The 24,029-nt window shown below is 52.5% G+C and overlaps 10 protein-coding genes across 10 annotated transcripts; 4 read left to right on the top strand and 6 right to left on the bottom strand.

Annotated features, from left to right (window-relative positions):
- Positions 1-73: 73 nt before the first annotated feature.
- On the top strand, positions 74-705 carry BDV17DRAFT_289003 (molybdenum cofactor guanylyltransferase; the record flags this gene model as incomplete). Its single annotated transcript, XM_073761555.1, has 2 exons — positions 74-641; positions 668-705. 2 exons carry the CDS (start codon positions 74-76, stop codon positions 703-705), a joined length of 606 nt encoding a protein of 201 aa, XP_073618297.1.
- Positions 706-737: 32 nt separating this feature from the next.
- On the bottom strand, positions 738-2,125 carry BDV17DRAFT_280309 (molybdopterin molybdotransferase MoeA; the record flags this gene model as incomplete). The annotated part of the gene is made up of 2 exons (XM_073759860.1): positions 738-1,964; positions 2,069-2,125. The coding sequence occupies 2 exons, from the start codon at positions 2,123-2,125 to the stop codon at positions 738-740; spliced, it is 1,284 nt and encodes a 427-aa protein (XP_073618298.1).
- A 46-nt stretch (positions 2,126-2,171) lies between these two features.
- On the top strand, positions 2,172-5,365 carry BDV17DRAFT_297186 (molybdopterin oxidoreductase family protein; the record flags this gene model as incomplete). The annotated part of the gene is made up of 5 exons (XM_073763449.1): positions 2,172-2,379; positions 2,426-2,536; positions 2,581-2,814; positions 2,861-4,605; positions 4,665-5,365. Exons 1-5 carry the CDS (start codon positions 2,234-2,236, stop codon positions 5,363-5,365), a joined length of 2,937 nt encoding a protein of 978 aa, XP_073618299.1. The 5' UTR covers positions 2,172-2,233.
- Positions 5,366-5,392: 27 nt separating this feature from the next.
- On the bottom strand, positions 5,393-7,064 carry BDV17DRAFT_289006 (uncharacterized protein; the record flags this gene model as incomplete). Its single annotated transcript, XM_073761556.1, has 7 exons — positions 5,393-5,721; positions 5,785-5,852; positions 5,905-6,406; positions 6,451-6,487; positions 6,534-6,715; positions 6,786-6,912; positions 6,963-7,064. 7 exons carry the CDS (start codon positions 7,062-7,064, stop codon positions 5,393-5,395), a joined length of 1,347 nt encoding a protein of 448 aa, XP_073618300.1.
- A 534-nt stretch (positions 7,065-7,598) lies between these two features.
- Positions 7,599-9,858, bottom strand: BDV17DRAFT_297188 (alpha-galactosidase; the record flags this gene model as incomplete). Its single annotated transcript, XM_073763450.1, has 3 exons — positions 7,599-9,129; positions 9,178-9,778; positions 9,837-9,858. The coding sequence occupies 3 exons, from the start codon at positions 9,856-9,858 to the stop codon at positions 7,599-7,601; spliced, it is 2,154 nt and encodes a 717-aa protein (XP_073618301.1).
- A 2,248-nt stretch (positions 9,859-12,106) lies between these two features.
- Positions 12,107-12,997, top strand: BDV17DRAFT_280312 (dihydrodipicolinate synthase family protein; the record flags this gene model as incomplete). The annotated part of the gene is made up of 1 exon (XM_073759861.1): positions 12,107-12,997. One exon carries the CDS (start codon positions 12,107-12,109, stop codon positions 12,995-12,997), a length of 891 nt encoding a protein of 296 aa, XP_073618302.1.
- A 52-nt stretch (positions 12,998-13,049) lies between these two features.
- BDV17DRAFT_297189 (Zn(II)2Cys6 transcription factor) lies at positions 13,050-15,326 on the bottom strand (the record flags this gene model as incomplete). Its single annotated transcript, XM_073763451.1, has 3 exons — positions 15,085-15,326; positions 14,101-15,032; positions 13,050-14,057 (listed from the first exon to the last, which is right to left on the bottom strand). The coding sequence occupies exons 1-3, from the start codon at positions 15,308-15,310 to the stop codon at positions 13,050-13,052; spliced, it is 2,166 nt and encodes a 721-aa protein (XP_073618303.1). The 5' UTR covers positions 15,311-15,326.
- Positions 15,327-16,388: 1,062 nt separating this feature from the next.
- On the top strand, positions 16,389-17,749 carry BDV17DRAFT_280314 (alpha-hydroxy acid oxidase; the record flags this gene model as incomplete). The annotated part of the gene is made up of 6 exons (XM_073759862.1): positions 16,389-16,482; positions 16,529-16,665; positions 16,722-16,956; positions 17,008-17,160; positions 17,205-17,279; positions 17,343-17,749. 6 exons carry the CDS (start codon positions 16,389-16,391, stop codon positions 17,747-17,749), a joined length of 1,101 nt encoding a protein of 366 aa, XP_073618304.1.
- A 316-nt stretch (positions 17,750-18,065) lies between these two features.
- On the bottom strand, positions 18,066-19,770 carry BDV17DRAFT_280315 (transmembrane amino acid transporter protein-domain-containing protein; the record flags this gene model as incomplete). The annotated part of the gene is made up of 7 exons (XM_073759863.1): positions 18,066-18,149; positions 18,204-18,347; positions 18,402-18,599; positions 18,647-18,861; positions 18,915-19,055; positions 19,102-19,520; positions 19,580-19,770. 7 exons carry the CDS (start codon positions 19,768-19,770, stop codon positions 18,066-18,068), a joined length of 1,392 nt encoding a protein of 463 aa, XP_073618305.1.
- Positions 19,771-21,106: 1,336 nt separating this feature from the next.
- BDV17DRAFT_289012 (aldehyde dehydrogenase ALDH) lies at positions 21,107-22,736 on the bottom strand (the record flags this gene model as incomplete). The annotated part of the gene is made up of 3 exons (XM_073761557.1): positions 21,107-22,293; positions 22,360-22,559; positions 22,612-22,736. The coding sequence occupies 3 exons, from the start codon at positions 22,734-22,736 to the stop codon at positions 21,107-21,109; spliced, it is 1,512 nt and encodes a 503-aa protein (XP_073618306.1).
- Positions 22,737-24,029: the final 1,293 nt, after the last annotated feature.

Raw genomic sequence — 24,029 nt, forward strand, 5'->3', positions numbered from 1 at the left:
TCATGTAACTGTTGACGTTGAATATATACTCCAACTGTACACGCTCGCCCAACGCCTTCCCACAAACAACAACATGTACCCCCTCCTCCTCGCGGGCGGCCGCTCGTCACGCATGGGCTCTCGCAAGGAACTGCTCTGCCTGACTAACGACATCCCCATCTACGAGCAGCAACTTCTCCGCCTACACCGCGCCTTCCCTGATACTCAAATCTTCCTCTCGCTGCCAACCCCCCGCGCACTAGCGGAAATTACAACAAACCCGCGTGTAGAGCACCTAACCCAAAATACGCTTCGTCTCGGCCACCAGTCCTCTTCCATCCTAGTTGAGGGTATTTACGATCACTCGGACGAACCCCTGGAGTCTGCAGAAACCGGAATTGGCCCAGCTGCCGGTCTGCTCGCCGCCCATCGCCGCGACCGGAGCGCCACTTGGCTTGTTGTCGCCTGCGATTACCCGTTTTTTGACATTGCTGCCATTAACCACCTATCTGATCGAGCTACTGGCGATGCTACGTGCTTTGAGAATGAAGAGGGAATTTATGAGCCGCTACTTGGGGTTTGGACGCCACCTGCGCTGAAGCTTCTGGAAGAAAATGTCAACAAGGGCATTCTTGGGCCAAAGTCTGTTGTTTTGAAACTGGGTAAATCTATTCGACCGCTGGATAAGAGCTGGTTGTTCAACATGAATACACCGGCGGAGTATGAAAAAGCAATAAAGAGTCCAGAGGTCGCTTCCATTACAGCGGATATACTTTGACTTCACTGCCCTCTCCCAATTCATCGACACCACCTGGGACATGCACCCAGCAGTTGGCGTAGAGAAATGGTTTCGTCTTACCAGGGCTGTGGTCCGCGATAATCGTGACCTGCTCTTGCGACAATATCGCCGGTCGGAAAATGTCTGCTTCTTTCTTAAATGCCATCTTTGCCCCATTTTGCGACGGGCAGTGTGATGTTTGAAGAATGGCCGTCTGCGGTTCTTCTCTCTCCCGCCCTTGCAGTCTCTCGATATATTTAAAAACAAAAAACCGGAGACATGCTGCGGCCGCGACAGGGTTCCCTGGCAGTCCAAAGAACGCCGTCTCCCCCCCCTTGCCGGGTAACACTGCAAATAGGATTGGATGCCCCGGCTTGACTGCGGCCTTATGAAAGACAGTACGGCCTCCTATCCGCTTGATCAGACTGGGGATAATGTCGCAGCGACCGGCCGAAACAGCACCCGATGTTATGACTATGTCATGCTCGTCCACTGCGTTCCTAATTGACCTTTCCATCGCCTCTTGATCATCCCGAACGACGCCGCACAACTTGGCATCAACATCCCATTTCCGAAGCATTGTCGTAAGATATGGTCCGTTAACATCATGAATCATAAACGGATGAGACTGGCTGGTCGAGATGAGCTCGCTGCCGGTCGAAAAGACGGCGACGCGAGGCTTGCGCACCACTGGAACTTCTGTCAAGCCCACTGATGCCAGTGCCATGATATGCTGCGGTTGAATGACCTCTCCGGCTTTGAGTATCGTGTCGCCTTTGCTGAAATCACCTCCGGCAAACCTCCTATGCTGGTGTCGTCTGGCAGGTTTTGAAACCGAAATGTACCGGCGATTAGAGGATTTATTCTCTGAGACCAGTACATCTTCCACCGGTACACAGCAGTCGAGTACGTCGCCGTCTCCAAGGGGGAACGGAGCTCCTGTCATGATCTCGACAGCCGGAGGAATGCCGTCTCGCACATCACCGACCGTTGACTGCGGAATGTCCCCTGCTGTCGTGGTGGCCGTGACCTCAAACACCGCTGGGGATGCGGGACTAGCAAGTTGCGTCGATTCCGCGCTCAGCGCGAACCCGTCCATGGCCGAAGTGTCGTATTCTGGCGTCGAGATGGGGCTGTAGATGGTCCTGGCCACCACCCGGTCGCAAGCATTGCATAGCGAACATTTTTCGATAGGTAAACGTCGCGCCTCGTATTCCACCAGCTTCACTGCTTCTGTATATGATACCATTGTAGTTGTCCACCGTATGTGCGCGAGTAGGTCTGCTATCGGGAACAGGTGTTCAAGCTCACGATCCCTGCCTTGGCAGCTTCACATTTGCCGAATCGGGAAAAAGCCGCATACATCATCATGAGCTCATCCCCCTACTTTATCCCCACAATTCAAGACGCTTTTGTAACTGCTCTCTGCTTATTGATCCTCTATTGCTTCCATCCAGTTCGCCAGACGAAGCCAAGATGCCCGAGTCCGTCGAGAGCAGAGACTCTATCAAGAACATCTGGGGTGACCGCACCCCCTACAAACACCAGTGGCCGACGCGATGCGACTCGCATACTGTCGAGAAGCCGGATAAATGGGTCCAGAGCGCTTGTGTTCTTTGCAGGTACTCTCCCCTATTCCGGTTAAAAATACTAGTACTAACTGAACAGCAATGGCTGCGGAATGGACATTGGCGTCAAGGACGGCAAGGTCGTTGGCGTGCGAGGACGGACCGCCGACCGGGTAAACAAAGGGCGACTCGGGCCAAAGGGCTTGAATGGGTCAGTCACCACCTGTTTCCTCGATCGCTTGCTGATAAATGTAGCTGGGTATCAATCAACCACCCCGACCGGCTAACGCACCCCCTAGTCCGGCGCAACGGCAAGCTGGAGCGCGCGACCTGGGACGAGGCCATGTCGTTGATCGTCGAGAGGGTAAAGAATATCCAGGAGCATCTGACGAATCACGGCATTGGCTTTTATACCAGTGGGCAGCTGCTGCTTGAAGAGTATTATATTCTTGCCATGGTTGGCAAGGCTGGGTTGAATACGCTGCATATGTATGCCTCCCGCCATCTATACGCAACCACCTATTGATGATTGTAGGGACGGGAATACGCGGCTTTGCACTGCGACTGCCGCGGCGAGTATGCGCGAGTCGTTTGGAAGTGACGGGCAGCCGGGCTCGTATGCAGACATTGACTATACCAACTGTCTCTTCCTGGTCGGGCACAATATGGCTGCCACGCAGACGGTGCTGTGGGCGCGCGTCCTGGACCGGCTGGAAGGGCCGGATCCGCCAAAGCTGGTTGTAGTTGATCCTCGACTGTCCGATACTGCAAAGAAAGCCACGATTCATTTATCGCCAAAGCTAGGCACGAATGTCGCTCTGCTCAACGGGCTGCAACATCTCATCATCAAAAAAGGCTGGGTCAACGAGCACTACGTGTCGCAGTACGTCTGCGGCTTCGAAGAACTCAAAACCACAGTCGAGAAGTACACGCCTGAATACGTCTCAAAAATCACCGGAGTCCCAGTATCCCAACTCGAGGAAGCCGCCAAAGCCATCTCAACCTCTGGCAGTCTGTTATCAACAGCCCTCCAAGGCGTCTACCAATCCAACCAAGCCACCGCGGCAGCGTGTCAAATCAACAACATCAACCTGATCCTCGGACACATCGGAAAACCAGGCAGCGGCATCCTGCAAATGAACGGCCAACCCACAGCGCAGAATAACCGCGAGACAGGCTGCGACGGCGAGTACCCGGGCTTCCGCAACCACCAAAACCCAGCGCACATGCAGGAGATTGCGGACATCTGGAACATTGACGTGCTGCAGGTCCCGCACTGGAACGAGCCCACGCATATCCAGAATATGCTCAGGTATATTGATCGCGGGACGATTGAGATGTTTTGGGTTTCTGGCACGAATCCGCTTGTTAGTTTGCCGCATCTTTATCGCGTGCGGGAGCTCCTTACAAAACCAGAGCTGTTTCTCGTCGTGCAAGATATCTTCCTCACCGAAACAGCAGCCATCGCAGACGTCGTCCTCCCCGCAGCGCAATGGGGCGAAAAAACAGGGTGCTTCACAAACGTCGACAGAACAATACACCTCACCCGCAAAGCCGTCGAGCCACCAGGCGAAGCAAAAGCAGACCTCGACATCTTCCTCGATTTCGCGCGCCGCATGGACTTTAAGAACAAAGACGGGGGCGACCTGATCCCATTCAAGTGCCCGGAAGAAGTCTTTGAAGAGTGGAAGAAAATGTCCTATGGCCGACCACTCGACTGCACCGATTTGACGTATGAGAAACTCTCCGACGGGTCAGGGATCCAGTGGCCTTGTACGAAGGAGTACCCCTACGGCAAGGAGCGGTTGTTTGACGACGGCAAATTCTTTACCGACACGGACTACTGCGAGAGTTTTGGACATGATCTTGAGACTGGGGCACCGCTGGCAAAGGCGCAGTATACGGCTATGAATCCGGCTGGACGGGCGATTCTCAAGGCATGCAACTATAAAGCGTCTTCTGAGATGCCTGACGAGAATTATCCATTTTATCTCTCGACTGGAAGAAATGTGTTCCACTTTCATACGCGCACGAAAACAGGACGGTCAAAGAGGTTGCAGGGTGCGGATAAGGATGCATGCGTAGTATTGTGTCAAGGAGATGCAGACGAGGTTGGAGTGTCGAATGGCGAAATGGTCATCGTCCGTTCACGACGAGGACAGGTTGAACTCCCTGTAAAAATTGAAGGAATCAACAAGAACCATGTCTTCATTCCGTTTCACTTTGGGTACTTTGATGCCACGGATAAGCGGGCACGGGCTGCGAATGAACTTACTATTGGTATGTCAACACTCCTCCACTGTTCCCAAAATGAGAGATATTGATGTCGTGGTGTATAGAACAATGGGACCCCGTCTCCAAACAGCCCCAATTCAAGTCCGGCGCAGTACAGATTGAAAAAACCGTGCAAAAAGAAGCAAGTGCACCAGAGCGCCAAACAGCGGCAATCTCTTCAGTCGAAGCCAACAAGTCCAACGCCCACACTATCCATACGAAAGACCCCAAGCGCGTCCGCTGGCTAGAAATGTGGCTTGGGGCGACGCACGAGTCCCTCGAGATGTTGAGAGATATATACACAGACCTCATTCCTCGACTCGTCCACGACCTGGAAATCCAAGCTGGTCTTGAAGTCCTGAAACAAATCACCCACGACGTCATTACACGTCTTGAACCCATTGTGAAGCGGTACCATGAGAGCAGAAAGTACGGTCGCCGTGTCTGCGAACGATTACGCAAGGCTCTCTTTCCCATGGAAACAAATTCCAACAATGCATACGAGGCGTTGATCGTTTTGCAAGCGTTGCAGATGTTCCTCGGGTATATTGAGGGCCACCTTACAGCCTTGACACCAGCCAGCCAAGCGCTCTGGGACAAAGAATTTGTCGACGCGGTTTTGTTCGCGACGACGAATATACAGCGGCAGAAGGCGTGGACGGGTCAGCATATCAAGGTCAAGTCTCCGCAGACGCTTCTTGTCCCGCAGAGCCCGCCGAATGAGTTGGATAGTGAGGGGGATCTTGCGAGGGAGTTTTACTACTGAACAAGTATAATATATCATTGAATGACATTAAACTGGACTCAAACACTTCTCCGGCCTTCTAACTACATCCTCGTCCAAGAGCGTAAGGAGCTGAATATCCTCTGCACTTCCGGCCATTGGTTTCGTTGGCTGCGTGCTTCCTCTCATTGTCGTGCTTCCTCTCACTGTCGTGCGTGGCGACATCAGTGTCGCGCTCCCCGTGTGATACGTGCGATATGTCAACCCAGATCCAGTAGACGACCCGAACCACCGCGGGAAGAGGCGTTTCAGAAACGCTGCGATGGCCGGCATACAGGTGCAGATAACGCTCACGTCGGCTTCGATCACGCCAAAGTAGGAGATTTCGCCGCCGTTATCTGTCGCACATGATCAACATGGTCCAGCTAGGGGAAGACGATTGGAAAGGGGAAAGAACGTACAGGTAATATTGTATGCCGTGATGGAACTATAAAGATGCGACATGCGCAGAGTCCCCGCGACGATGATCCTACATCGTTATATATCAGCACGACACTTCGACCAAAAGAAAGGATACTCACAATAACCCGACAGAAAACATACAAACAACCCTAATCTTCTTCACCCACGGCAAATTCAACCTAAGCAGCAGCGGCAACGGAAGAACCATAACTACCACATCGAGCGCGATATTAATCGGCGGCATGACCTTGAACGCCGTGTACGACAAACAAGACCCCTGACTTTCCCCGTCGAAGCGGGCCCAAAAGTACGATGGGGGCGTGCAGTCAAAGGCGCTTTGGAAGATGACGACGACGGCGTACGCGGAGATTATGGTCATGAGTGTGTATGTGGTTTTCTTGAAGGTGGGCGTTGTGAAGATGCGGAGGTAGAAGAAGAGGATTGCCAGTTTGGTAACTGTTACAGAGAAGTAGAAGTAGAGGATGCCGATGTAGAAGAGCTGTGTTCGCTTTAGTTGAGGGTGGGTGAGGACGGACAGTAGTGGAGGGGATACCTTCATCTGCTGGACGATCTCGTCTTTGGAGAGCGCCCACATGTCTGTTCCCCAGCCGATCCTCACGCCTGCTCCTGTCAGCTATTGTCAGACAGGTGGTAGGGAAAGGTACCTGCAAGCATAACCGCCGTATCAACCATGGCCGTACACTATCCCATCAGCTTGCAGTGCCACCACGAACGAGGAGATGCATACATATGCTATAAGCCCAATAACATCGTCGATCCCGAACGAGTCTGAGAAGGGCGGCCTTCCGGCAAGTCTCAGTCCCATGATTATAGTAGCCAAGGCGATAAACGTGGATCCAACCGCGATTTGCGTGGACTGGCGTCGGCGCGGTGGAATCTCGCAGAGGGTGTTTGTTGTGTTCATTGCATCTACGGGGAATCAACTGTTAGCACTGAGGCTAGAGGGGACTTGGGGACTTGGAGGACTTGGAGAACAAACAGAGGTAGTCTCGGAGTTCGCAATGAGACTCGTAGCAGGATGTGACGCTTTCATACTGCGCGAGGCAAACTCCTCGTGAGATGTCGGTGCAGGTACCGGAGACGCCAGGCTCGATGAGACATGTTTTCTGTGCCGGTAAGCGTGTGCTTGCTGACCGTTTGAAAATAAAGGGCATACTGCGCAGGCTGGTAGATTCGCAATCCTCTCGCACGTCTCGTCCGCCAGCACGACTCGCGAGATCAAGGCCACAAAAAAGAGAACCGCCCGCATCCTGGCCATCGCGTCCAGAGAGCAAGAGGACGCATTGCCGGGCGTCTTCCAAGGAAATTTCTCTCAAGTTCATCCCGCCAAAGGAACAGACCCTAGTTATATCGCGCAGCAACAAATCTCCCAGCCGAGGCCATATGAACAGATTCCACGCACAGATCCCCGTCCCAACGCGAAGGAAGCAACGATTGACCAGTCAGATGGTCCTTGAAACACGAGGACCTGTCAACTGCGCCGGGCCCCTGTCAGCCAAGGCCAACTGCCAGCGGTGGCTGCGGGGGAGCGGAAGTTTCATTTCTCTCCCCCAATAGGGGTAGGGCTTGTACGTTCGCCGTTGCGATCAACGCGATGCACGTTTGCCTGGTGCAGAATTGCCAGTCTGACTCTGCAATACAGACGTCAGATGTCTACTCTGCTTAAGTGATGGATCGAAGTGATCTGTGGATCAATGGCATTGTTAAGCTTTTAAGATCCGGTGTGTTTCACAAGTGTTCTTCTGCTAAATAACGACTGGCAATGACAACTAACGACCAACTACTGACGAGTCTAGACCCTCTCTAGAAAAACAACCTTACTAGCGTAATCTGTCGTAAACGAATACTGCAGCCCAAGATTCATCAACATCGACCCGGAAAACGGACCCTGTCCATCAACGCGATACATCGCCTGCCCATCCAGCCCCTGCAATTTCACTCGTGGCATCGCATGGTTAACGAGAGGCGACAGCTGAAAAAAGAACAAGACCGCCTCGTTCCCGTCCTCGGAAATGAACAGCGCCGCAGGCCAATTCGACTCCTCTGGTAGAGATAACCGCCACATATCGCCGTTTAGCACGATCGGGTTGACTCTTTCCGCGAGCGCGATGAGTCCGGGTATGGCCTTTTTCTCGTCATCTTTCATCTCGCTAGGGACAAGCTCTAGCCCAAACGAGCCGCACATCATGGCGATGTGAGCGCGGAATGTCAATGGCGTAGTTCGTCCTGTTTGATGGTTCGGGACAGACGAGATGTGGCCGGCCATGGAACTTGCTGGGTAGGCTATAGATGTTCCGAATTGGATGAAGATGCGCTCGACGGCATCACTGTCGTCTGATGTCCAGACTTGCGGGAAGTACTGTAGGATTCCTGGGTCGAATCGTCCGCCGCCGGATGCGCAGCCTTCCCAGAGGACATCGGGGAAGCGGCTTGTAAGAACGTCAAAGACATGATACATTCCGAGGATATAGGCATGATTCGCGCTTGGAGATGGTATTTCTGCGAGGCCCCGGTTGTGGTCCCATTTGACATATGTTATGTCGGCGCCGTTTAGGATAGTAGATATAGAAGTAATAATATATTCCTGCACCTCCGGTAGCCCTAGATTCAGCACGAGCTGATTTCGCTGCTCGGTTCGGGGGTACCGACCAGCATGCAGCACCCAGTCGGGATGCTGCTGATACAAACTTGACTGAGGATTGACCATCTCGGGTTCGACCCAGATGCCAAAGCGCAAAGTAACCGACGAATTGGCCACCTTGATCGCGGTGATTTTATCAACCAACGGCGCCAGCCCGTCCGGGAATCGATCAGGGTTAGGAATCCAATCCCCTAGGCCAGCAGCATCGGACGTCCGCGGGTAGTCTTTGCCAAACCACCCATCGTCCATGACCAGGAGCTTCACGCCTAGGGCCGCTGATTCCTCTGCTAGCTTGATCATCCGGTCCTGGTCGATATTAAAGTACAGCCCCTCCCAGCTATTCAACAGTACTGGGCGGTCTTGTGGACTAGTCTTCATAAGGTGGTTGCGGTACAGCCGGTGCAGAGATCTGGAGATTCCTCCGACACCATTGACCGAATACACCGAGACGCATTCGGGCGAAGTCAATGTCTCGCCAGCCTTCAGCGACCACGAGAGTTGATTCGCTCCGACCGAAACGCGCGTCAGTCCCTGCGAGCCTTTCTCAACGTGGATTGTAAACGATCCGCTATAGACCAACGAGAAACCCCACGCTTCCCCCTGCGACTCGGTGGTGGAGGGGTGCACCAGGGCTAGAAACGGATTGTGCAGGTGCGATGAGAAGCCAGTCATGCTGCCGAAACTGCTAAAGTCAGTGCCTAGTTGAAACTTCAAGATAAAAGAATGAGACCTCTGCACGCCGTAGTCCACCTTTCGTCTCTGCCGGTGCGCCTCCCTTGCCCAGTCCCCTCTGAGCCCGATCATCTCAAACTCCTCGACTGGGAAGTCCACATTCAAGCTCGCGAGTGATTCAATGGTGACACTCTTGTCACTGCTGTTAGTAATGCTGGCACTCCGCACAATAACATCCAAGTCGGAGAAAACCGTATACGTCAACGCGGCCTCCAAGTCACTGTACTCATCATACAGGCTTACAACCAATGTCTTCGCCTCTTCACTTCCAAATGTGGCCGGCAACCCAGACAGCCCCGGTTTCCCATCCACAACCTTATACGAGCGATACTTGAACGCAGACACGGTATGCCCCTCCGCCTGTCTAATCCTCACCGCAGGAACGCGAAAGTCGCCGCGCCCGGCATCGGGAAACTCGCGGCGGACGCGATCTGGCATTCCTGTCCAGCCATCGACAACCGGCTCAGGGTCCGTCGGAATTGGACCCGTTATGGACCCGCCAAAGTGGTCGAGGCGTAGATCGCCAGTGTCTTTGTCGACGTGGAAGCGGTAGGAGACATTGTGGCCGTTTAGGCTAAAGGAGTGGCCGTCCGCGGCAACTGGAGATGTCAGCGTATTTTGAAGTCGGACGATTGGGCAGTAGGAAGGCTGCCCTACTCGTTTGAGTTGCTTCAGTCATTTTGAGGTGGGCGAGCATACTTTCGCTCGTTGGTATGTGGAATAATATATGTGTGATTCAAGCAACGTCGCTAACCCGAAGCGCCACGGGCAGCACTCCGGTTGGCGTGGATCCAATGGAGAAGGCCAAGATATAAGTTTAGAGATGGTATGATAGAGAGTGACTATAGTTGGACGCGTAAAGATACATAAAAGACGAAAAAGTCAAAACAAAACGAACAGGAAGCATTACCACTCAACATTCCTTGCAAAACCTGCCATCAAACCCGCGGCTTTGCGTCCAAGCTGCCGAGCCTCGTCGGTGATGCCAGGGTCTTCACATAGCTCCATCATCCTCCGCTGCCAACAGTTCCAACGGTCCAGCCCATGTTGAGGTCCATGGTAAAGTGTCTTCTGGTTTGTACCACTGTCCAGAATAATTGTTGAAATCCTGCTGGTTCACGACCATGGCGTAGTAGAGACATTGTCCACTACATATAATCCATATGGCAGCGTGAGAGATATGGGTACTCAACAGTCGCTTAGAGACCTCGGAGGAGGGCTGCTCCAGGGCCTGCCTCATGGTCTATCATATTCCCATGGCTGTTCACAAACCTCATCGCAGAGAGCCGTGCCTGAAAGGTGACAGCGTTTCTCTTGCCTTGCGGTTTGTCAGTGTACGAGTTTGGTATGAGCAACTAGGGTAGATAAAGCACGTACGTTCGCCTGATCCCTGGCAGCAGTGTTCGAGAAATGCACTGAAACCCCTGCGATTACTATTTCCCAGTACCTTTTTGAATCTCTTTGTTTGTACCAGGCCATAGAGAAGATTGGCGAGTTTCAATTGCGCCGGATGCCAATATGGAATCTGCTTCGCTAGCTCCACTATTAGGCAGACCATGTCAACGCGAGCGTACTCGACCTCGAATTCTGCATCAGGGGCTGTTGGCTCTTCTCTGGGCAACTTGTCGTACAGTTGATGGAAGGTGGGCGAGGTGTGATGGTCGTTGGTACTCAGACATTGCTTAAGGGCCTCGAAGGCTCCGCCTTTGTATATTGGCCCCATCGCTGATGCGGATCATCTCCGCACATGTCGATCTCGGGATTCAACGGCGGCCATGTAGGGAATGTACTGGCGGTCGCTGTTGAGATATTGGCCCAAAACCACGGCGACTGACTTCCGGGAGACATAGTTCCGAATGAAAGTGCATACCTGTTGATTTGGTCACGAACTGCAGGAAAGCCTGTCTTATATGGACTCAAAAATAGCTAATCAAATCCGTCCACAAGAATCCTATGGAGGAACCAGGCGGGAAAGTGTTCAGAAAGAAGCCAAGCCAAGTCAGGGCTCCCGCGGGCTGGCAAGAATTCGGCAAAAGCCTGGTGCAGCAAATTCTATCACAGGTCCCACTGCGAGCAAGCGAGGAATAGCATGGAGAGAGGACCCACGCCTATGGAAACGGTGAATGCGAATTCGCAGCTGAGTACGACCATCTAGAATCCCTGATCGGACCGCCAAAGCCATGACCCCCGACCCCGGATGTGGATGGTTTCCGCAGTTCTGGACTTCAACTACAACGATCAGAACGAAAACGGACAGCCGAACAATCCCGCCATTGATCCCAGGCCAGGTCGCTACCGACTAGTAATCGACAAGTACGGTAAGCTTGTTAGTATGGCGTGCCATGCCTCACGGGCTAGTGTTGCAAGAGGCCATATAAGCGAGGAGTAACTTCGAAAATCTCACCGAGAAGAGTGAAAGGCGAAGCCCGTTTATGAGAGCATCGGTGACTTATGTAATTAGAGTCAATGGCATCGAGCGATTCAACTTCCCCGGAGCTTGGTTAAACCAAACCCTGTGGGTTTCTGTGTTCAATCGCCTATCCGCCGTGGCCGAATTCTTCTACAACCGCCAGTAGACGCGCCAAAGAAGGCAACCAATATTCCGCCGTAGAGGAGTGCAGCACCTTGATTTCTCTTTCCCTGGCCCACCGGGATATGGGAACTTCTTCACCCAGCAAAGTAAGCGTCAGCCACTCCGATCAACTGGGCAACCGATTCCTATATCCATTGTTCCGTGCGCCCTAGCCCCGACTCAAGTAGGAAGGTCTCTCCGTTCCCAACCCAGATAGGTCATCCATGTATTATATCTGTCGCCTCAGTCCTGACATCGTCTACTTATAGCCTCGCGAATTCTGTTTCCTTCATCCAGCTCAATTCCAGTCACCTTTTTAGCTATTTGATCTCACACGGCATCAACATCCACAAACATGACCACCCTAACCGGCATCCTCGTCGCCCTCATAACCCCCTTCACAGACGACAAGACACGCATCGACGAAGCCCGCCTAGAAACACACATCAACCACCTCATCGCCTCCGGGACGCACGGCCTCGTCCCGGGCGGGAGCACCGGCGAATTCACAACCCTCTCGCTCCCCGAACGCAAGCAGCTGACGGAGCTATGCGTGAAATTCGCCGCCGGGCGCGTCCCCGTCGTCGCGGGGACAGGGAGCACATCGACGACGGAAGCCGTTGAGCTAGCTGTGCATGCTGCAAAGGCCGGCGCGGCGGCGGTCATGGTCGTTCCGCCGTTCTATGACCCTGTTAACCTGGAGCAGTTGACTGAGATGTTCTCGGAAATACATACGGCTTCGGGGTTGCCGATCATGTACTATAATATCCCCTCCGCGAGTGGACTTACTCTGTCGCCCGCTGAGATTGCTGGGTTGAGTAAGGTCGGGGTTAAGTGGCTCAAGGACACATCGGGTAATGCACCCGCCCTGACAGAGTTGATCTTCGGACTCTCGGACCAGATTACTTCATTTAACGGGTGGGATACACTTACCTTTTATGGTCTTGCGGCAGGATGTCCCGGCGGTGTTTGGGGCGCTGCGAATATTATCCCTGAGCTTGCGGTGGAGTTGTACGAGGCTGTTAGTGTGAGGGGTGATTTGGTGAAGGGTCGCGAACTGTGGAGCAAGGCGTGGCCGATTTGCAAGTTCCTGGAATCGCACAACTACGCGGCTGCTGTCAAGACGGGAGTTGAGCTTCGGGGGCAGTCTACCGGCGGGCTGAGGAAGCCGTTTGCGTTGTTGAGTCCTGAATTGCAGGAGGAGCTCAAGGGGTTGTTGAAGAATGCTGGGGTCAAGACTATCTAGATATGATGTACATGAATGCCAATGGCTGTATGATTGTTATACTTGTAAGGGATTAACAGAAAAGAGGCCATATCTGCCTCTCCTGAATAAACGTCGTCCAAGTCGGCATTGGCTCGCCTCTATTTTTCTCCAAATGCTCGTCCTGCTTCCGCCACAGATTGACCATAATCTCCCTCGCGGCACTGAATCCAGCAGGGCCGCAGGTCGAGATGGCATTATCAACCCACCGCAACACCGCATCTCTCCGAGAAGCCGTGAGCGCCTCGCAACCGGCAATAAATAAAGGCCAGGCAGCTCCAGGCCCGGTTCGCTCCTCCTGTGGTAAAGCAGCGGTAAACTCCGTCAACGAGGAAATGACACTGTCGACATGGGCGGCCATGATTGCAGGATGGACGCGGCGGATGCGACGGTAGAAGAAGATAACTAGCGCCGAGTCAAACGCTCGAAGCATATGTCCGTGCGGTCTCGATTGATCCCTTGCGAGAGCAAGATCGCATGAACAAATCAGATTCTCCAGTCGGACGCTGCGTCTGTGCAATGTTTCCCATGCTTCCAGACTCGTGTTGCGGCTGGATTTCTGCGCGATGCGAAATGTCTCCATGACGTTTGCTAGCCGCGTCGTCTGCGAGAGCAGGCTCAGCCATGTTTCTGGGATTCCATAGACTTGTTTGTACAAGGTGTCCGAGAAGCTGCGCGAGTCTTGCAAGTGGATATCATGTAGCCCAGTTTGAGCATCCTTGGGCTCGTTGATGTTAAGATCGCTATCTGCATCGTGCGCCTCTAGACGTAAAAAGTCATCGAGTCGGGGGTTTGACTCGTCGGCAACAGCATCAGAACGTGAACGCTGAAAGTTTGAATCCAAAGCTTCTAGGAATGAGCTAGACGGGTTGTAGTCATGCAAGACATAGGTACTCTCTCCGACCAGCCGCAGCCAGGTGTAGACGTGATGCAACAGTCGCGACTTTTGTGATATGCGGTGTTTCAGCAGGCCACGTACGCGCAGGATGTACTCGGCATTTACCATAAAGCTTCGCGCATGTTGGTGCTGCCCGGAGATGACCTATACGGTCAGTTATGCCGGGGATTTATTGGGGCAAGCTTACTGTATACTGGATGAGACAGCATATAGCCATCAGCTGATCTTTATACTTTGCTCGCTTTGGCTCTCGAGTTTCGTACTTTAGCGACTTTTGCATATGTTCTCTAGCCTGTTCAAACATTTGATAGGCAGCCTGCTGCCAGTGTTCGGCTGAGCCATTGAGGCTATGCGATGAGGGTAGATGAACAGCGGAACAGGCCAAGAGTCCATACAAATTGGCAAGACGGGCATGGCTGATCTTCTGGGAGCCAAGGATCGTGAGGTCGTTAAACGTGGCCATTGCCGAAGACAGATTTAGGATTCTCCACGGAGACTTGTCACCAAGTGGCATGATCACCATCTGCGGCACAACGCTCTCATTAAAGTGTCGGAAGAGGAACGGGGCATCTGCCAGCGCGGCAGCATCGAGGAATGTAGAGGCCATTTCGTTGGCGCTGCGGGGAGGTGTAATCATGGCCGTGCTTCCCTGACCCGGTGGATTGGTCTCGAGAGCAAAGGCGTCAGGTACGGGGTCAGTACTTAGGTACATGTCAAAGTCCAGCATGGATGGCTGGAAGAACCCCGGTTGCTCGGGACTCAAGCCCAAGATATCGGACCAGTGCAGAAAGTCATCAATATGCGAGGGTGAGCCATTGTTCAGGGTGGGCAGATCAACCTGGTTTTGAGGCACGGCATTGTCAGGGGCGGTCGGCGGCGGGCTGCAAGGGGCATTTGCAATCTCCCCATGCTGGGAATTGTCGCCCGTGGGCTGTTGCGGCATATTGTGCGACGCATCAGGCGCAAAGTCCAGGACGCCGAAAGGACCGACAACAAAATCGCCCACGGGGGGGTGTTCGGGATCACGGGTTTTGGAATCAATCTCAGCCAAGGAAGCGCTAATCGAGCCGGAGAGAAGGTTTGTGCCTAGAAACGTGCTCATGGACTCTCTTGAGCGTTCTGGAAGGTCAGCAGATTAGCAGAATAACCCTCCTTGGGCAAAGTCTCTCACCTGTATAGAGATGTCGACGAGTCCCATGCTGATCGGCGGCCTTCTCGCTGTCATCACTACTGCGCATCCACCGTACCTCACTAGAGAAGCCCTCACAGGGAACCTTCAAGTTCCGGCAAGTGCGACAGACAGGGCGCTTCTGATCGCACTTGACATGGCGGCGGCGGCAGGTGTTACACGCCCCCAGAGTGTGAGACCGGCGGGGCCGGGTGGATCTGGCTGTCATTGAAGCAGGAGAGCAGGCAAAGCACGAGGGGTTCCAACTTCCAGGGCGATTGACGGATTTGGCATGCTTGCGGGTGTGAACCAAGCAGGCCGGGGATGGTGGCATCAAAAGAAGAAGGGGAGTACGAGATCCATGGAACTGTGGGCGCGGGGGTTTCCGGCCATCGGAAGTTCCTTCCTATTTTGTCTTGCCGTGTGGAGCTGGGGTATGGAGTATAGGTTTGCTATCAGTCTATCAGTCTCCAACTCCCTCAGACTTTGGCTAGCGACCTGCGCAGTCTTCGGGAGGTCCTCCTCCATTAGTGGAGATGCCTTCACCTTTGCTTGCCATGATACTCTCCAACCAACATTTTCTGCCCCGGTAGTGGTTTTGCGGCCTACACCGACACGCTTCAAACAGGCCCTACATCAAATGGCAATAAGAAAATAGCAGTTTTGGAGCAACCTATGTTGAGGCCAAAGTCTCAACTACCTATCCGCCGGCGCTTGTTTTTATTATAAAGGTTTTTCCTCAGCTAAAGTTACTCGGGGCGAGTCATATAGAGTGATTTGAATGCCACGATAGGCTGTAGATATGGTCGCAGCGTAAGCCATGGACCGGATAAGGCTAATTGGGCTAATTTGGGTGTTCACACAAAGCAGAATTCCAGTGTCAATACGCTCGAGCCATCTATATCATGAGCTGATAGATGCTTGGGGCTCTGGATTCGGTCTGTCGGCCAATGATTGAGGGACTCAAAATTTGTTAGACATTTGGTACGACATAATCAAAGAGCCCGGGAAGAAATGCAATCAGTAGTGCTGCAACTTCAGGTTAGGCCTCGCGATCGGTACATTGCGAATCGCTCTGTGGCCGCATTTGCTGTCACTGCAAAGCAGGTAGGCGGTTCCGAAAGCTCTCTTCTCCCGGTAGTTGCAACAGGAAGCCAACGCCGTAGGAGTATAACGACGGCCTCATTTGCCCTGGGCTTATCATACAATATCCTAGGGTTTTGTGTCGGTATCTTAAAGATCAGCGCTGCTCAAATACTTTCTTCCCCGTCAATTGAAGTCAAGGAACACACAGCAATACGACAAACATGGCCCATCGAGGAGAGAGCTACCACCAGGATGTATCCTGCATCGCCGATCTCAAGGCACTGGGAAGCAGCAGACTCCCGGCGATGGTGAGAGGTATGTACAACAACATATCATGGACGTCTTATGCTGAGATGTCCAGACTATTACAATGAAGGTGCCATGGACCTGATCACATTGCGCGATAACGAGGCCGCATATGACCGATATAAAATCCTCCCCCGGGTTCTGATCAACGTTGCGACTGTCGATACGAGTACCGAAATACTAGGAACAAAGGTATATACTTTGTCTGAAGCTATCAGAGTACGACTGCTAATATGTGTGTGCAATAGGTTTCCCTCCCCTTCGGCTTCAGCCCAGCAGCGTCGCAGAAACTCGCCCATCCAGACGGTGAACTCGCAACATCCCGTGCAGCAGCTAAGTTTGGAATATGTATGGGTCTGTCGTCTTACTCGAACTACTCCCTAGAGGACGTTGGTGCACAGGGACTCGGCAATCCCTACGCGATGCAGATGTGCGTTTTGCGAGATAGGTCATTGACGCTTCAATTGTTGAAGCGGGCGGAGAGTACGTACTATCTTGTGCTTGGCAGCAAGTAGCAATTGCTAATCTCTGTAGAGTCCGGATACAAAGCGCTCTTCCTCTCGGTCGACGTCCCTGTGCTGGGCATGAGACTGAACGAGTTCCGAAACAGCTTTCTGCTGCCGGAGGACATGGAGTGGCCGAATATCCTTAGCCATGGAAGTGACCTCTCGAACAAGACAGATTACGGTATGCTCGACCTCCACCATTTGATACTTGAACTAATCGTCTAGACCCGAGTCTCGACTGGGAACAGACGATCCCATGGCTGCGACAACACACATCAATGCAGATCTGGCTAAAAGGAGGTTCGTCTCCCTCCCAGCTCAGACACCCTACATCCATTGACCATTGACAAAAATAACAAACAGTCTGCTCCCCCGCCGACATCGAACTCGCAATCCACTACGGCGTCGACGGCATCGTAATCTCCAACCACGGCGGGCGCCAACTCGACGGCGTTCCCGCGACCCTCGACTCACTCCGACTCTGCGCAGACGTAGCCCGCGGGCGCATCCCCTTAGCCATTGACGGCGGAATCCGACGCGGGTCAGATATCTTCAAGGCGCTTGCGCTCGGCGCAAGTTACTGCTTTATGGGCCGGATTCCGATCTGGGGTCTTGCTGTTAATGGGCAGGAGGGTGTTGAGTTGGCGATTAAGATTCTAAGGCAGGAGTTGAGGATTACGATGGCACTTGCAGGGTGTAGGAGTATTTCTGAGATAAGAGAGAGTCATCTTTCGGTTTTGCGGCCGGATGGGAGGCTTTCGAAGCTGTAGGGGTTTCGACAATGAGGTGCTTGAATTCTTCCCCAATTAGCATATATTCTTTCTTTCTAGCAATGAATTTGATATGGGATTCAGGTTCTACTGGTAGGTAGCACGTCGCAACATAAGCTTTGATATCCAATTTGGCCAAAGCTCCATTACGCAGATTGAGAAAGACTTCAAATTTCTTTGAATAGAGCAGAAGCGACATCGTTAGATAACAAGATGGTAATGCATCACACCATCGTTTGGCTTGCTATCAATAGCCCAAAGCGCAATATACAACTCAAACAAGTGAACATTACTTCTAACATGACCCGTTGCTGCGCTACGCATTATTCGCACACGAAAAGCTCGCACTCGACGGATCATCATGGATAGCCTTGCCAGAGGCATACAGACCGAGCCCACACTGACAACATCCATTAGCCAGGAGCACAAGGAAGTGGCAGGCGGATAAACATACCATAACAACTCCAACAACGAAGCAAAAGCAATTAAGGCAAGTTAGAGCAATCTTCCTCGGCGAGGAAAACCACAACCCCCTATTCATGAACAGCCAGAATGCACCGGGGAGGCTGAAGCTGAACCAGCTGGCGAAGAGGGCGGTCTTTCACAGCTTAGTAACCCTTAGCAGATTATGAGTGAGGTAGGGTTAACGCACCATGAGACTAAGCAAGCTGCTAAAAACAGGAATAGCAGTTGCAATAATCCACGCGACAACCCACAGGGCGACGGCAATACCAATCCAGGACCCGACGGCCATGAGGTCTCGCTTGTGCATGCGGTCTGTGCCGGCGAAGACGCGGGTGTATATTGACTTGCAGGCGATATGACCATTGATAACGCCCGCGATAATGATCTACTACAGTTAGCAGCGAAGAAGTCGCCAAGGGAAAATGGACGTACCGTTGGTAAAGCGATTCCATATGCGACCTTTGAGACGACTGGATTGATAGAGCCAAGTGCGGGGGACGCAACGTCTGCACCGGCATAGTAGTATATCACCACTCCAGCCACGAGATACAACGAGATATCGATGGATTGGAGGAGGGTGAGTGCTTTGGGGAAGTCCCGCGGTTCTTTCAGCTCGGCGATTACGTTGAAGAAGGCGTTGTGACTCGCTGGGACGTGTTAGTGCATAGTCCACATATTGGCTCAGGAATTTGCGACCTACCATATGACAAGATGATGTTCAAAGCAGAGGTAAAGCCAGTGACGAGGCTGGTTTCAGTTGTTGCTTTGACGGGTCCACCGGGATGTTCGATGCCGATGGCAATCATGGCAATCATAACAGCGATGAAGATACTGATGAAGGCTGGAGGAGTCAGCTCGATCTTAGGATGTTCTTAGTCGATACTCACAAGCCAAAGACAGCCATGACATATTCTTCATTGTCCGCGGCAGGGAGAAGATAAGCGAGACAATAAGGCCAACAACCCCAAAGACAAGCGAGCAGGTAGCGTGGTTCGTCAGGGTGTTCATAGCCACGGTAAACGTCAAAATGTGACTAGCCATCAAGAAAATCAAGAAGAGCATCTGGCCGCCAAACAGAATCTCACGGCCAAATCGCCCCATGAGGACCTCGCCGGCGTCAGCCATACTGATAACATGCGGATACCGCCACTTGAACTGTCCGATGACATAGCCTGTATACGAGGCGACGAGACCCATAGCAAGGAGGATGACAATAGCCGGTACGAGACCCAGCCCGGCGATGGCTTTCGGGATGGAGAGGATTCCGAGGGATATCGTTTCGGCGACCATAAGAAGGCCACATTGCCTGTAGAAGGACCCGGTCAGTAAAGTAGAGCACGGACTAGTAGACGTTGACAGCCTTACCACCACGTAAGAACTTTGTACTTGACTTCAGCATGTTCCTCGTCGCCAAACACGTCCTGCCGATAGGGCAAGCTCTCAGCCTTTTGTTCGTCGATGGGCATGCCGGCGTTCTCCTCGTGTGTTTTCTCGATCTCGTTGTTCTCGATGTCGGCGTTCGCCGGTTGGGCTGTATCTGAGGTATGGGGAGACATCGTTATGGATCAACCTGACTATCGGCATATACGAGAAGAGAGGATAGTAAGGGTGTGACGTTGGGTCAAGATGGTGTTAAATTGCAAAGTACGACACGAGCAAGACACTATAATGGAAGCCGTGCAAGGAGGAGGAATGTGAAGAAACAGGATACCGGCAGCTGCACTGATATTCCCGCCGGCCAAACGTACTAACTTATGAACAGTCACCGGGGGCGAAATAGGATTACCAGTGGAACCTACAGGACTTGGAGGGGACAGATAGGCAGTGCAGCTACGACACCCAGCATAAGCATATCCCAGTCTTATCTATGGGTCCTGAGCAGAGTCAGGTACCAATTGGCTACTAAATAGTCGTGGTTATATCATAGATATGATCTTACAAGCTCTCAAAAAGCATGTTAACTAGCTTGTCGTAGTTATTCTCGTTTTATCTCGCTTCATCTACCCCGGATCCTGTCCTTCTGGTCCTATATTGCGGCCATACTCGGGACTCCACGATATCCAGTCCGGGGAAACTCCTGGACAGCAATTCCACCTCCACGGGGCAATGAAACATAGCTATCTGGGATTGGAGGGTTTCTATTTCTCTCTCGTAATTGATATTCGTGAATCTGGGGCAAGCCTGACGTCGACACAACCTTATCGAGGAAGAACTTGCCTATTGTGCGCATAGCCACTCTAAACTATTTCAGGGGCATTGACAAAACGTTCATCAGCAAACACGGATAGGATCCCCTACTCGGTGCGGGATTTGTTTCGTTACTGGGTTCAACCCAGTTTGCGGAACCGCTTCCCTATTAGAGAACCCTTATAATACTAGGGCTGGGCATCGCGCTTGAGTTCCGCTACGAGGTCCCGTGAGATAGGAGGTACTGTCTGATTATAGGTCGTCTAAACCGACCGATATCATTATCTGTGTAGAAAGCGATGTTCTCGGTGGGCATTAGCTTTGCCATTGGATAGGTCCCCCGCGTCTTGAGCTCTCTCGAGGTAGAATTGGCGCCGGTATTTTCAGACGATATCGAAGTCCAACCGGAGAGGCCAACCTTGGTTAGTGCGCTTGCCCATGGCTTGCTGATATTTTATACTCAAACATAAGCGTAACCCTCTGACACTCCTTTTCGAGGGTTTCTACTGATCAATGCAAAGTGGTCCGATATCATCTCTTAATTGTGTTCCAATTACCCAGGGCCTTTCCGAATTAGTAGGGTAGTGTAGAGCATCTCCCTCGAGAGTCAACAGGAATGGGAAATACTTCGTAAGATGTTCCAATCTTATATAACGATAATTATCATAGTTTCATTTCCTGACCACACAGGCAATCATCAAATCCCTATAGTTTGTTCCCCATATTGACATGCACAGCCTTAACCTGGGTATAAGCCTCAAGGCCCGCCTCTCCCAGCTCACGCCCGATTCCACTCTGCTTGACACCACCAAAAGGAACCCGGGGATCACAGTCCTGACTACTATTAACCCAGACCATACCGGCCTCGATCTCAGCCGCCACGCGGTGCGCGCGTTCAAGGTCTCGAGTGAAAACTGCTGCACCCAGGCCATATGTTGTATCGTTCGCACGCTTAATCGCGTCTTCTTCGCTGGCGAATGGCAGGATGACCACGACCGGGCCAAAGACTTCCTCGCGGACAATAGCTAGGTCGTCATTTGTGCCTGTGAAAACGGTAGGCTGAACAAAATAGCCGTTCTTATTCTTTTCGTCAAGAGGTGAATGGGCGGACCCGCCAGTAACAACCTGAGCTCCATCTTTCTTTGCGGCCTCGATATAGCCTAGGATCCGGTCGTACTGAGCGCGCGTCACCTGCGGACCCTGGAAGGTATTCTCATCCCACTGATCGCCGATCTTGGAAGTTGTCTCAACGGCTTTCTTGAATTGCGCAAGGAATTCCTGGAAGATATTCTGGTGGACGTATATGCGCGATGTCGCAGTGCAAATCTGGCCTTGGTTCGACATAATCCCAAAGTGTGACCACTTGACGGCCTGCTCTAGATCCGCGTCGGGGAAGACGAGTAAAGGCGATTTACCGCCAGTCTCTAACGTGATGTTCTTGAGCGTCCCAGCGGCAAGCTTCATAATCTCCCGGGCTGTCATGGTCGACCCGGTGAACGCGACTTTATCGACCAAGGGATGTCCAGCGAGAGCAGCCCCAGCCTCACGACCAAACCCATTAATAATATTCACAACACCAGGAGGGAATCCCGCCTCCTTGACCAGCTGCGCGAAGACCAGGATACTCAAAGGCGTCTGCTCCGCCGGCTTAAGAACAACCGTATTACCACACGCAAGAGCCGGACCAAGCTTCCAACAGGCCATGGAGAGAGGATAATTCCAGGGAATAATCTGTCCGACAACGCCAACGGGCTGACGGATGGTATACGCGAACTTCTCGGGCGTCGTGCTAATCGTCTGGCCAAAGGTCTTGTCCGCCCACCCGCTGTAATACCGAATCGTACCGATCGCTTCGACGAGGTCTTCGTTTAGCGCGACGTGGTAGGGTTTTCCTATGAGAAATGGCGACGTTAGCTGCAGGTACGTTCCGCCTGGAAGGCCTTGCAAGAAACCCGTACCGTTATCCCAAGCGTCGATGGTCGCGAACAACTCCTTGTTCTTTTCCATGAGGTCTGCAAGACGAGCCATGAGCTGGCCGCGGTCGGTGCCCGGTAGCTTCTTCCATGATGGGTGCACCAGGGCCCTTTTGGCTGCGTTCACTGCACGGTCGACGTCTGCTGTGCTAGCGGCGTGGACGGTCGCGATGGGCTTGTCGGTTCTGGATTACTTCTGTTAGTTCTATCCTGCCTGCTCAGATATGGGCGACAAACGCGGGGTCAAGAGAGGTAATGGTCTGCCCACTGGACGCGACGAATTCATTGTTGATGAAGAGGCCCGTGGGCTGGGTATAGCGGTGGCCGTTTGGCGCAGCGAGATCAACGAAGAGGTCAGTCATAATGATATTAGAATAGGATATTGTCTGTGAGTACGATGCAGTTGTCCGTTCTCCTTGGGTCTTATTTGAGCTTTGTTGCTTACTGCGAGGTGCATACAGGGTCGGAAGTACCTTTGCTTTTGCTCCGTGTGACAGAAGTGGAAAGTGATTCCGATTGTTCGATCAGGTGGCCTCGCACCGAGGCGCCGATTACTGCTTCACGACTACCTATGCAGAGGAATCTCGTTGTCTCGGTATGCTCAGTTCTTGACAGCGAGGCAAGAAACCCTAAAAACTCCGACATCAGACTTCTCCTTCTACTGAGGAATTGCTATAATGCACCCACTCACGGCGGCGCTAAGCTATCTTGGGTTTAGACAGGGCTGGATGCAAACTAGTGTGGTAGCCTCACGCGCGGTTTAGACGACCTCTGCATCAAAAAGTATGAGTTCGCGAGAGAAGATGATTACTGCATGGCGACTACCCCCGGCTTGGGATCTCACCCAAGGGACATTGGTACTCGTATCATCCTGCTTCTTCACAAGTATGGTGTCATTGCAAGGCATGCGTCACCACGGGTCCCGCGGCTCCCGCCGAGCAAGTCCAACTGCAGCCGGGCAGAGAAAGAGTTTCAAATTGAATCATTCCCTGGATAGATAGCTGCGCCAGCTGTGAAAAGAGGTATCTCAACGACGATAGGGATTGGGGAACGGCCAGCCCGGTACATTCGGCTCCAGATTACATTCTGCTGCACCACCAACTCCTCACCTTCACATCTCTCTCCGAAGCCTAGGTCGCATATAGCCTGCACTTATGGTAAGCTCTAGTCGCGTATGTCGGGTACCGAGTCTTCTTTATGCTGCATTCTGCATTCCACCGATGAGCCGATGCAACCTCCCCCCCCCTTGACGTAGGACTCCGCCGTCGATGATGGCTCCAGTTCGGAGTACTTAACATTGCGGAGTGTATCACGGACTATGGAGCTCAGGCTGCAGCTCAGCCCAACAATAAGAGCAGCCGAGGCAAGGGGATAAGCCTTATACTATTGCTGGGCTCCAGGTGATTTCAGAGTCAGCGCTCTCATAGGTACGTGTGCAAGCTTTTTGATGGGACTTCCATCTAATGAGTGGAGGCAGACAATCATCCAGGTCGTGATCTGCATAACATGCGGAGCCCACGCGCACCGACATCCGACGACCAGATCCGGGCTGCCCGGCTGAATAGTATCTACAACCTCTACTAGATACTTCTCTCAGTCAATTTTCCTGCGTAGGAATAGATCGCCGACCTAGACTTCCAATGACAATAACCGGG

Source organism: Aspergillus undulatus (genome assembly GCF_047715775.1).
Source record: "Aspergillus undulatus strain CBS 261.88 unplaced genomic scaffold BDV17scaffold_10, whole genome shotgun sequence".
NCBI lineage: Eukaryota > Fungi > Ascomycota > Eurotiomycetes > Eurotiales > Aspergillaceae > Aspergillus > Aspergillus undulatus.